At 47.2% G+C, this 11,722-nt stretch overlaps 1 protein-coding gene across 1 annotated transcript; it reads right to left on the reverse strand.

Moving 5' to 3' along the window:
- Window positions 1-2,876: 2,876 nt before the first annotated feature.
- LOC136531686 (probable WRKY transcription factor 53) lies at window positions 2,877-6,231 on the reverse strand. The gene is made up of 4 exons (XM_066524340.1): window positions 5,996-6,231; window positions 5,142-5,249; window positions 4,916-4,970; window positions 2,877-3,149 (listed from the first exon to the last, which is right to left on the reverse strand). Exons 1-4 carry the CDS (start codon window positions 6,229-6,231, stop codon window positions 2,877-2,879), a joined length of 672 nt encoding a protein of 223 aa, XP_066380437.1.
- Between the last annotated feature and the right edge of the window lie 5,491 nt (window positions 6,232-11,722).

Below are 11,722 nucleotides of genomic sequence, written 5' to 3' on the forward strand. Positions count from 1 at the left end.
GCCATGATCTTATAACTTGACTAGTGGTATATGCAATAAATGTTTAAAAGATGCTTTTTAGCAACATGGAACAAGGAGGCTAGAGCATTGAGTTGTTTTTATGGTGCTTTAGATTCCTCTCCCTATAGACTTATCTGTAAGTGATCATCCAGGACTTATAATATAGCTATAAGGGCTACATGGCTCTGGCTTTAGCTCAGTATGAGGACCTTTTCTAGCTTATTAGTGGTTACCTTTATTGGTGTAAGAATGGTTGGACGAATCGGGTATAGGACAGCCTCTGTCCCCTTGTGTATAGGTTGCGTGTCATTGTGCCATCGGGAAGGAGGGTTCCTACATCTGTTTGCCGAGTGAATCTAATGGTCCTAACTTGTTAGACGAACCTTTGAAAGGCTTTATAGTGAACCCTGTTGACCTTCCTTGAAAGCGAGTCAAGAGATTAGCTACCTCGGGCGAAAAGATAAATCACGACTCATAGTGAAAGTGTACAACCTCTGCAGAGTGTAAAACTGGTATATTAGCTACCTCGGGCGAAAGGATGAACACTGATGATACTGATGATGAAGATGCTCACTAATAATTATTGTTTATGCTATTCATTATTCATGTTTACCTGATCATGTGTTTATGGGCTTATGATAACTTTGTTACCACCCTATTGCTAAAATCATGACTCAATAAAACCTAATCGCGGTTAAACTTGTGTCAGCCTTTTGAGCCTCATGAACCCCATGTTATATTTGTTGAGTACGACATGTACTTACGCTTGCTTTATTTTTCACATATTTAAAAAAAATCCCGGATGGGTACCAGATTGCTAGAGTTTGAAGAAATTAGGCTTGTGATCAAATTAGAGTCTTTACCTGAAGATCGGAGTTGTCTTTCCGCTGTCTGCTGTCCAAGCCTATATCCTTTATACTAAGTACATTATATATTGATCATTGTCTTTCGATATTACCCTTATTTGTAGCTATATGTGAGATTTGACTTCTGGGCTCACATATGGTGTGTATCTGGTTTTGTTCATAAAACCAGATGCTACAACAATAGTTACCTTTAGTATCCAATTAAATTAACTCAAATGCTAATATTTACCATGCTTAAGTTAGCAAGTCTAAAACTGTTTATATAGTTGCAACCAAGATGAGTAGTTTAATAAATTTGCGTTGTGATCTGAACGACTATTAAAACTAGTCGTTTCTTAAATAAATAAATAAACTTTTGGTTGATATTTGAAGAAAAATACATTAAGTTACACTACTACAGAAATGAGATCTAGTCCCGGTTAGGAACTAGCTCTACTCCCGGTTTCCCAACCGGGACTGGCAATTCGGGGCTAAAGGTGTTGTTCTTTAGTCCCGGTTTACCACAACCGGGACTAAAGATCCTCCCAGCTTTAAAAAAAATAATGCCTCCCACCGCTGCGCCCTATGAGATTCGAACCCAAGACCTCATGCACTGCCTCGCGCGTAGCTTACCACCCCACCTACACAACACATCTAACAATGGATGGGATGCTTTCCTTTTGAACTAACCCATCCGGAGACCTTTAGTCCCGGTTGGTGTTACCAACCGGGACTAAAGGGTCCTTTAGTCCGGATTGGTGTTACCAACCGGGACTAAAGGGTCTACCTTTAGTCTGGGTTGGTATTACCAACCGGGACTAAAGGTTGGAGGACTTTTAGTCACAGTTTAGCCGTTGGGCAGGGACCTTTAGTCTCGGTTGGTGTCAGGGACCTTTAGTCTCGGTTGGAGACACCAACCGGGACTAAAGGCCTTCTAGTCCCGAGGGCAAAAAATACCGAGGCTAATGCCAAATTGGGACATCATTCTAAAGTATGTTCTCTAGTAGTGTTAATACAGTCATCTTGAAGACACTCTCCACCCAAGATATATCCAGAAGCACACGTCAATAAAAGAAGGAAAAGTACAAGAACACAAACGAACACTAGTCCGAGGACTAGGCATGCAGTCGGCCATGTGCCTGAGAGAAACACGCCCTTGGCCACCTGTGCTAAATGCGATGCCACCATAGCCAAATTAATCTTTAGGTGTTGGTTTTAGCATGATAGCCCATGAATGAAGCCAATGGATAACCGAGCAGATAGCCTGTAAATAAAAGAGATGAAAAATTTTCTTTTCAATACTAAATCATTCCTGCAAATCAAAAGCAACAAGCAAGTAGTAGCTGCCGCTCCCAATAGGACTAGCAGTTTCAGACTCTACTAATTCCCTCATATCCAAGGTCCAAACATGTCTGAGAAAGGCCTGAAGCCTTGTGAATTACCACCCAAACAACACGAGCAATCGACACTTGCAAAACATGTTCTTAATTGTCTCCTTTTCATGATAAAAGCTTCATGTCTTACTGCCTTATACCCATTGCGCTTTGCTAAGGTATCTTTAGTAACAATCAACCCCCCCCCCCCCCCCCCCCCCAACTCCCCATACATAAGTACCATAGAAAGACTTGATTTTTAAAGATGATTATCAAGATCAGCTGATTGTACGATTATTTAGGATGATTATGTGGAATGTTACATATGTAGTTATACTCCTAATTGATAACTAAACATCTCGATCAATTCTACATTGCAGAATGAAACTGAATAGGTAGCAATTTTTTTTTGTGAATTGAATAGGTAGCAAATTGAGTACCCTTAACTAAACAATGAACTTGCCTCCAATGAAAAGTTGACTAATTGCTAAAGCTAACTCAAAACCGCCCAATTTCATCCATCGTCCAAATATTCGAGACTATACTGGTGGGTAACCTTTTTGGCAGAATTGACATACATACCACTGCATGCAGTATATAAATCAAAACTTGTACCTTACTATGATCTTACAATGTGTGGTGAAAAGCTAGATATATATCATATCTTCCAACTATCCTCCCAATCAATGAGAGAATTATCAAACACCTCTAGTAAAGCTGGCAAGTCCAAGTCTGCCTCAGGATCTTGAACACTTGAACTTGTTTGAGCCATTTCCATGTTCTGAAGATCCATACTGCTGACTAGTTGAGGAAGCTGGACTATGCTGACGCTATGGTCCTTGCAAGTGTGGTCACCGTAGTACACGACTGTGTACTTTGCAATTTCCTCGCCACCTGTGGCACTACAGGTACCATCAATTTGTTCTTGTTGCTCAATTGTCTTCGTTTTTTTTCGAAAGCGTGCTTGGCACGTGCTTCATTAAGAGAGGTTAGAGTTGGTACAAAGATACATAGGACTCGTCCGTAATCCTAGGATTACCAACAAAATCCCACAAGCATAAACAAAAAGCAAGAAAACACGAGGGGACCCTCCACCTAAAATCCCCAACCGGCTAAGCCTGATACAGGAAGATGACACATCAGTGGCTAGTAGTGTAGTGAAGACCGCAAAGGCGACGAGGCCAGCATCAACCTTGGCGGCAAAGCATCCACCAAGGGCACTAGCATGATAACAGTGGCAAAGCATCCGCTAGAAAAAGACCACGGCGGCAAAGCATCAGCCAGAACTGCAGCACGGCGGCAAAGCATCCACCCAAGACAACCATCAATGCGGCAAAGCATCCGCGGATGTGGGGCCATCACGCTCATAGCAGCAAAGCATCTGCCTGAGAGGGGAGGCCAAAACGACACGGCAACCGCCCGATCAACCTGACGGCAAAGCATCCGTCGAAGAATAGCGACAGCGGCAAAGCATCCGCTACATAGAAGCAAATGATTGCGGCAACACTAACCAACTACTAGACCAACCGAACCGAAGACTAGCATGGAGCACAATCAGGCTTAGCACAACAAGGGCAACTCCAGGCAGGGAAGCAGAGTAGTGATTTTTCAACGACGCCTTCAGGAAGGGGTTAACGCCCAAGGCTACCACCGTGGACGACATTGTCGCTGGCCTTAGAGGCATCTAAGGTTGGGCTTACGCCCAGAATTCGGCATTGTCGGTGCAGAGGTATGGGTTCAACAACGATGCCTCCAAAGAGGTATGTGGCGCCCGAGGCGTCACCGTCGTCCGCCTGGCCAAAGCCGGGCTGAGCTTTCGCCTAGAACTCCATGGTGGTGCAGACGCAGCCGCAGCACGCACTCTGGCCATGACAACACATCATCGTCCAAACGCCCCAGACCAAGAGCCGGCCAGATCCGTCCAGCACCGAGCGCACTAGGATTGTCGCTGACGCGAGCCAACCGACCACAAGGGCCACTGGCTGTCGCTTCGGGGGGCATCTGTCCGGCACCGGGCGCACCAGGATCATCGCCGACGCGAGCCAGCCGACCACAAGGGCCACTAGCTGCCGCTCCAGGGGGCATGCTCGGCCGGCCACGTCCCTCGACAGGGGGGGGATCCGGTGCGGGGGTGCGCTGGCCGCCAGCGAGGCTCACGACGGCAGGCCCGGGCGCCCGGCCGACGGGAGGGACGCTGGCCGCCAGCTTGGAGGCCGACAGCGTGGGAGGGCCCTGGCCAGCCACAACCGCCATCGCTATGACCTGGAGGGGACAGTAGCGCTGCGCGGACAACCAAGGGCCCGGCGGCGCCAGCAGCCTGGAGCCTTTCGACCCACGTCGTGGAGAAGGGCTGGCGCCCCAAGAAGTCAGATACGGCCCCAGGGGCCCGGATCCGGTCGGCCACCAGCGAGAAACGTCGGTCTTGAGGGGGGGGGCGACCGATGTGGGAGTTGAAGAGGGGGAGGGGGTGGTGGAAGAGCGAGTGGGAGGGAGGGAGAGGCGCGGACGGGCTCCTTTGTTGGGGATCCGCCACTGGCCCACGCCGCCGCAAGCTAGGAGGGCAGCGACGGCGGCCGGAGAGGAGGCCAAGAGGGCGGGCTAGGGAGCGCCGGCATTGTCGCCCCTGAGTCGCCCGATGGGGGCGCTCGGGGGACTATTGAAATATCACACGTGCGTGCTACCTTCAAATGGCCATACAATTGTCTTCGTTGCAAAGCAGTTCTGTTCTCTATAGGTGCATCTATAGTAGCTCCTGCTCAATTGATCACGAGTTCATCATGCCATATAGTGACTATTGTTATATATTTTGTGTCCATTGAACTTTTAGAGATCATCAGCTAACGAAACAAGCTACCTAATAAAAATGTAGCTTGTTTTGTTAGCTGATAAAAGAATGTAATGTATATATAGATAGATGTATTACCTAGGATGTCGCCTCCCATTGATGTTGTTCTGCCCATATTTTCTCCATTGATGGCCATCGTAATGTGGAACATGTGTAACAAGGGATCTTGATCGCTTGTCGTTCCTCCTGGATACATATGTGGTATCAGTATATGAACTAAAAATTGATCAATTGATTACGGATGGATGTTTACAACAAGAGTATGGGCATGCACATGATCAGTTGAAATTTGTCCAGCAGATCACTATAACTTGATGAGCATGCAAATTAAAAGTGTTAACCTAACTAGCTTCCAAATTAATGCCACCCTATATATATGGTTGAACATGCTTGCAAGACATAGGTTATCATGTTTAATATCTTAAATGTTAGTTTTACCAACTCCAATCACATATATTATGATTATAATTAAGCAAGTCATCAGCTGGGGAAGAGCAGAGCTATATGTTGAGGTATCAATATCTAATTGCACACCTTCTCTTTTGACCAACCACGCTTCTATGCCTCGCTTGCTGCTCCTCCGTTTTCTCACCATTATTAGGCCCTGTTTAGATCCCACCCAAAATCCAAAATTTTTCAAGATTTCCCGTCACATCAAATCTTGCGGCACATGCATGGAGCATTAAATGTAGGTAAAAAGAATAACTAATTACACAGCCTGTAATTGGCGAGACGAATCTTTTAAGTCTAAATAGTCCATAATTGGACAATTTTTGCCAAATACAAACGAAAGTGCTACAGTAGCCAAAAGCCAAAAATTTCCGCATCTAAACGGGGCCTTAGTAACACGGCAGCTATTCTTCCTCATCATCGACTTGTTGTCTACGGGCTCTACCGATGATCCGCCTCCGGCTCCGGTACTCATGAGGCACCATTCAAGTGTAGACACCACGCCTATGTTGCAGCCAATCACGTCGTCAAAGAGCTGGACAGCGATCTCGGCGGCCGAGGTACCATCGACCGAGGTACCATCGATGACACCGTGGAACATTGGGAGGACAAGCGCTCGGAGCTGCATCAGGAGCTCCTGCTGCCTCCTCTTGGCGTCCATCATCTCCCAACCATGGCCGCAGGGTGGCAGCATGACGATGCGGCTCTTGCGGCCCATTCGGTCAGGACTCAATTGTTCTGTGCACTACTGGAATCGCGGAATTTGCCTAGTGCCGTAGGCACTAGGCAAAGGCCTAGAAACACTAGGCAAACAAGGGTCGGCAGAGGCGGACTAGGCAAAGAGCACTTTGCTGAGTGTCAAACCTCGGACACTCGGCGAAGTGTTTGCCTAGTGCCAAGGACACCACTCGGCAAAAGTATTCCACTGACGGTGGAAATCGTAACGGACGTTTTGCCTAGTGTCGGAGGTCTGACACTCGGCAAAGTATGCAAGGTTTGCCTAGTGCCAGGCGTCCGACACTAGGCAAATATGTCATGCTTTGCCTAGTGTCAGGCCGCCTACACTAGGCAAATATGCCAAGCTTTGCCTAGTGTCAGGCCTCCGACACTAGGCAAACTACCTACTTTGCCTAGTGTCAATTTCCTGACACTAGGCAAAGCCTGTTCCCAGGTGTGCCATGTGTGGCCCCTTTGCCTAGTGTCAGACCCCTGACACTAGGCAAAGTAACCAGAAGCTGAATTTTTTTTTTTGATTATTCCATTTGCGACACAAATATAAATCATATTCAAACACCACAAATATATCACATGAATCATAAATAAGAACCACATGTTCACATATATCACATGTTCATACCAAAAGTCCAAAATGTGCCACAAGTTCACAAGTTCATAAGTGCACAACCAAATTTCTTAACAAAGTTCACAACAAGCTGATCACGACGATTGTCAAGGGTGAAGAGGCCCGTGGTTTGATGCTCCAGGCGACCCTTCCACTCGATTCGGCTCAAGCTGTGGTGCCGGCGACGCTCCAATCTGTGAAGCCGGCGACCCTTCCACTTGATTCGGCTCAAGCTGTGGTGCCGGCGACGCTCCAATCTGTGAAGCCGGCGACCCTCCAATTTGATTCAACTAGTAGGAAGGCGCGCGCATTTGCGCGCTCGTGTCCCTCTCCTTTATCCAGTAGGCCAAGAACTAAACCTTACAATGACATAAGAAATAATCAAGAGCAGTGCATACACTATGTTTAACAATGAACGTTTGTTTAGCAAAGGTTAACTGAGAAACAGGATTATATTATTACAGAAACGCAACACCAGTGGTGGCACAATAGAGCATGTCATTTGTGTCTAAGCAATGAAGACATATTAAATGAACGAAAAAATAAATCCATTCCTACATTTTATCATGTTTGCCAAGAAGAATTATACAATTGAAGTGGTTGGGTTAAATAAGAACTCATCATACTGTCCTATCTGGCTGTCCTTGCTGCCACCATTTCTCCATCTGCTTGCCTAGCAACAATCAGAGCTCATAGGTCCGAAAAGAACAGCGAGTTACATGCAAATACCTAGAACATGTATTGTCGGCGTCCAATAGACAATAATAAGAGAAAAAATCTTTCGTTAAAAAGTTTCAGATGGCAACAATCTGAGAGTTTTGTAGCATAGGAAGCTAACACCTTCCCCTTCCTTAGGTGTCCACTATAAGTCATGAACAAACTATCCATCATCTCAGATATTCAAGGGCAATCTAAAAATGGACATCCTACTCTATGTTATTCAAAGTAGAGTTAACCTACAACCACATGGACTTGTTTCTTTTCTTGTCAATATTTCGCATGCACCCATCCAACCCTCTTGTTAACGGCCGTTACAGCAAATTTGTTCTCCTCTACCATCGTCCATCACGGAGGGAACCCACTGAAGCGGAAGTTGAAACCCTTCTAAGACATGGCGCGGGAGAACGAAATCCCACTTTTATTTGTTGGTTCAAGGAGGAGGTACTGTTCAATTTCATTGGTTGTTTGTACTTAACTCTCAACTCGACAAATATATAACGAATCATCCTACTTGAACTAGCAGGCCAAAACTGACGTGTCTATGAGTGCCGAGTTGAGGCAAGTTGCCAATGGATTTGAATTTAGGGTCAAGTCATTCTCTGTGTACGATGTCAATGGATATCGCTTTCACACAACTCGGCACGAGCAGAGTCGGCCGAATCGAAGAACCACAAATACCGGTGTTTTCACGCCAGGCACAGATGGGTTGGACTACTATGGAATAATTGAAGAAATATACAAACTCAAGTTTCCTGGTTGTGTACCTCTTCGTCCTGTCATATTCAAATGCCATTGGTTTGATCCCAAAGAAGTGATAAAGACCCCTGAGCTTGGGTTAGTCGAAGTTCTAAAGTCATCCATCTTGCTAGGAGACGACGTGTACATTGTGGCCCAACAGGCCACGCAAGTTTATTATCTCTCATACCCGTGCCAAACCAAAGACCGTCTTAAGGCGTATGATGTTGTGTACAAGGTATCGCCGCATGGTAAAGTACCCGTCCCAAACGATGATGATTATAACATCGATGCAAACACATATGACGGAGAGTTCTTTCAAGAAGAAGGATTAGAAGGGAGTTTTGAGATTGTCTTAGATGTAGATCTCGCAATGGAAGTAGACAATGATACGGTCATTGTTGACAGGAATGATGGAGAGGAGGTTCACAACGCGAAGGACTTGTTATTACTTGAGCAACACCATTCAGGCAGTGTCGCTAGTGATGAGACTTTGAGAGACGATCATAATTACGTCGACAATAGCGATGATGAGATTTTTGGCCCACCTATCGATGATCTTGATGATTATTTCTAGTACATGTAAGATCTGTAGTACTTATGGCAATTTTATACATGTATGATACATTTACTTATTTTGCATCTCTTTTATACATGTATGATACATTTACTTATTTTGCATCTCTTTTATACATGTATGATACATTTACTTATTTTGCATCTCTTTTATACATGTATGATACATTTACTTTTGTATATGCGTACTGATAGTTTATTCCTTTTGTTGCAGGTGATTGATGGTGGGCGGTGGAATCAGGAAGATTAGGTCGGTTATGACCTTACTGGCTGGTGGCGAGGGGTCCAGCCAGGGTGGAGGAGGAGGGCGTGCACAGACTGAGGGTGGAGGGCGTGCCCAGGGAGGAGGAGGAGGACGACGACGAGGGCGTGCCCAGGGAGGTGGAGCCCAGGGTGGAGGTGGAGCCCAAGGTGGAGGAGGAGCCCAGGGTGGAGGAGGAGGACGGCGACGACGAGGGCGTCGAGAGCCGACACCTCCTCCACAGGACGACGACGATGAGTTCGTAGCGGCCACGGAGGAGGATGAGGAGGAGGAGGAGACCAAGGAGGAGATAGCGGAGGCAGTGGAGGAGGCACGGAGGGAGGATGAGGCCGAGCGGGCTGAGCACGAGGAGGATGCCGACTTGCTGGCAGAGGAAAATGGGGTGCCTACGGTTTGGCTGCGAGGGTCGTTGCGCCTCCCAGACTTACCCATACAGAGACGGCCAGTGATTCGACCCTCCGGAACTAAGTAAGTAATTTTTGCATGTTAACACTACTTCACAAGTTTTTAAGTTATAACAGAAACTAATATTCAATCTCAATAACTTTGTGGAGGGATTGGGAAATGGTGATCCCAGGGAGTCACTCTCGCCGAGTAAACGGGATCCTGGGTCTTCTGTGCAGGGCAAACTACCCCGGGATGGTGAGGATCGATGGTGTTGTGCAGCCCGCCATGAAGTGGTCCCACTGGCACGCCGCCAGCGATCAGACTGATTGAGCTGGCAGGTGTTATAACAGCAAGGCCGACCGGGTGATGAAAGAGTTGTGGGTACGTGTTCATCGCACTATGCTGATAATAACATCACATTAATTGTATATTACTGACTATATTTGCTTGTAGGATTACTACACCTTGGCGGAGGGAGTACGTAGGGAGGACGCGGATGACGTGGTGAACAGAGTCTGTGTTCACCGAGTGCAGGACCTCTTCTACGAGACAAAGCTCCTGTGTAGAAGAATTTACCATGGCCGCAGAGGACACAGAGTCACCAGAGCGCAGGCAGTGCACCTGCCCCTGACTAAGGAGCAATACTTGACGGTAAACATGAGATTACATCGTCTGCGATTAATTGCACTGAAATTGATTTATGATTTGTCATGTGCTCGTGTACGTGTAGGTGCCTCCTGCTTGGTGTGCGGGGATGGACAACTGCTGGGAGGCCATTGTGGACAAGTGGTTGAGTGAGGAGTACGAGCAATATCACGCCGTACGCTCACGTTGCCATGCGATGATGCAGGGTTCCTCGCACAAACAAGGCCGCACTACCCTCAAGGAATATGCAGCCAGATATGTACGCGGATTTCATTTCATTGTTGCTATGCTAACTTCTGAATGCATAATATCTTATTGTTGTGCTTCTTCCTGCAGACGCGGTTCCACCCCGGGCAGGAGTGCGCCTCGTTCAAGGCATATGCCTTGGCACACAAGGGCAAGGCAAAGGACCCCGACCTCGTCTACAACCCGGAGGACCCGTCCGAGGCACACAGCAACCCGAGCGTGCACAGGCGCCTCAGCGAGTACACGGCGATGGCGAGAGAGATCCATGGGTCAGAATTTGATCCGAGCACCGCTGACCTCGAGGGTGACATCGTCATGAGGTTGGGACCAGGTAAGCCACACGGGCGGTACTATATGGGCAACAGCACCATAGACACGGCCAACACTCAGACACTCGCCCAGATTAGAGCCCGGAGCACGAGTTCGAGTCCGTCCATACGCCCACGCTCACAGCCCCAGGTGGTAGCACTCCAGGTTAGTTCTGTTGCATTCATTGTCCATTCATTTTCTACTCGTTCTTTATTTGCATTCTAACTATGTGATAAATAATTGTAGGCCCAGATTGAAGCCCTGCAGGAGTCACAGCAGGCCTCACAGAGCCAGCTTCAGGCCCTCGAGCTGTCGCACCAGGCCGAGTTGGCACAGGAGAGGGCGCGAGTGCAGACCCAGCTTGAGGCCTTCCAGCAGGCGCACAAGGACTGGTACGAGTACATGGCCCGTTTTTCTCAGAGCATGGGCCAGCCTCCACCGCCTCCGCCGCCGCCGATGATACCGTTGGTGCCTCCACCTCCGCGCGACGGCACTCCTGTGAGTCACTTAGATGCACTCTTCACTTTTGTGTCATATAGAGCTACCTTCGACTTATACCTTAGTTTGACCTACCATAGCTTAGACCTTAGAATTTGCTTTGATCCAGATAACTCACATGTGCAATCTCATTCTAGGGACCTTCTACAGCTGGATCGAACAACGATATGCAGGGTGATCAAGACCTGGACTTGACTCCGTTTCTTCGCAGGCCTCCGACCATGTGACAGGCCATCCGACCTTGTTTGATAGTTTTGTATGTTGAACTGTGGACTTGGTTGAACTTTGTGGACTTTGGACATATGTTGATGGTGTTTGTGGACTTTGCATGGTGCTTGTCGACATATGTTTGTTATTGTGAGTGGATGTGACATTTGTGGACATATATGTGATATATATTGCCTATCTGTCATGTTATTATAATTTCCTGTGATTTTGTTGCTTATTGTGACTGGATATGCACTGAAACAAACAAAAAAAAATTCTGTG

The sequence above is a fragment of the Miscanthus floridulus genome, unplaced genomic scaffold (genome assembly GCF_019320115.1).
Source record: "Miscanthus floridulus cultivar M001 unplaced genomic scaffold, ASM1932011v1 fs_416_2_3, whole genome shotgun sequence".
NCBI lineage: Eukaryota > Viridiplantae > Streptophyta > Magnoliopsida > Poales > Poaceae > Miscanthus > Miscanthus floridulus.

Bases quoted from the DNA above. Each gene is read 5' to 3' on its own strand.
- LOC136531686 (XM_066524340.1), bottom strand. From the start codon at position 6,231: ATGGGCCGCAAGAGCCGCATCGTCATGCTGCCACCCTGCGGCCATGGT. The intron at 5,250-5,995 runs GTGCCTCATGAG...ATATGTATCCAG, and splicing joins GTGGTGTCTACACTTGAATG to GAGGAACGACAAGCGATCAA. The intron at 3,150-4,915 runs GTATGGCCATTT...AAGACAATTGAG, and splicing joins GCTTTGCAACGAAGACAATT to CAACAAGAACAAATTGATGG.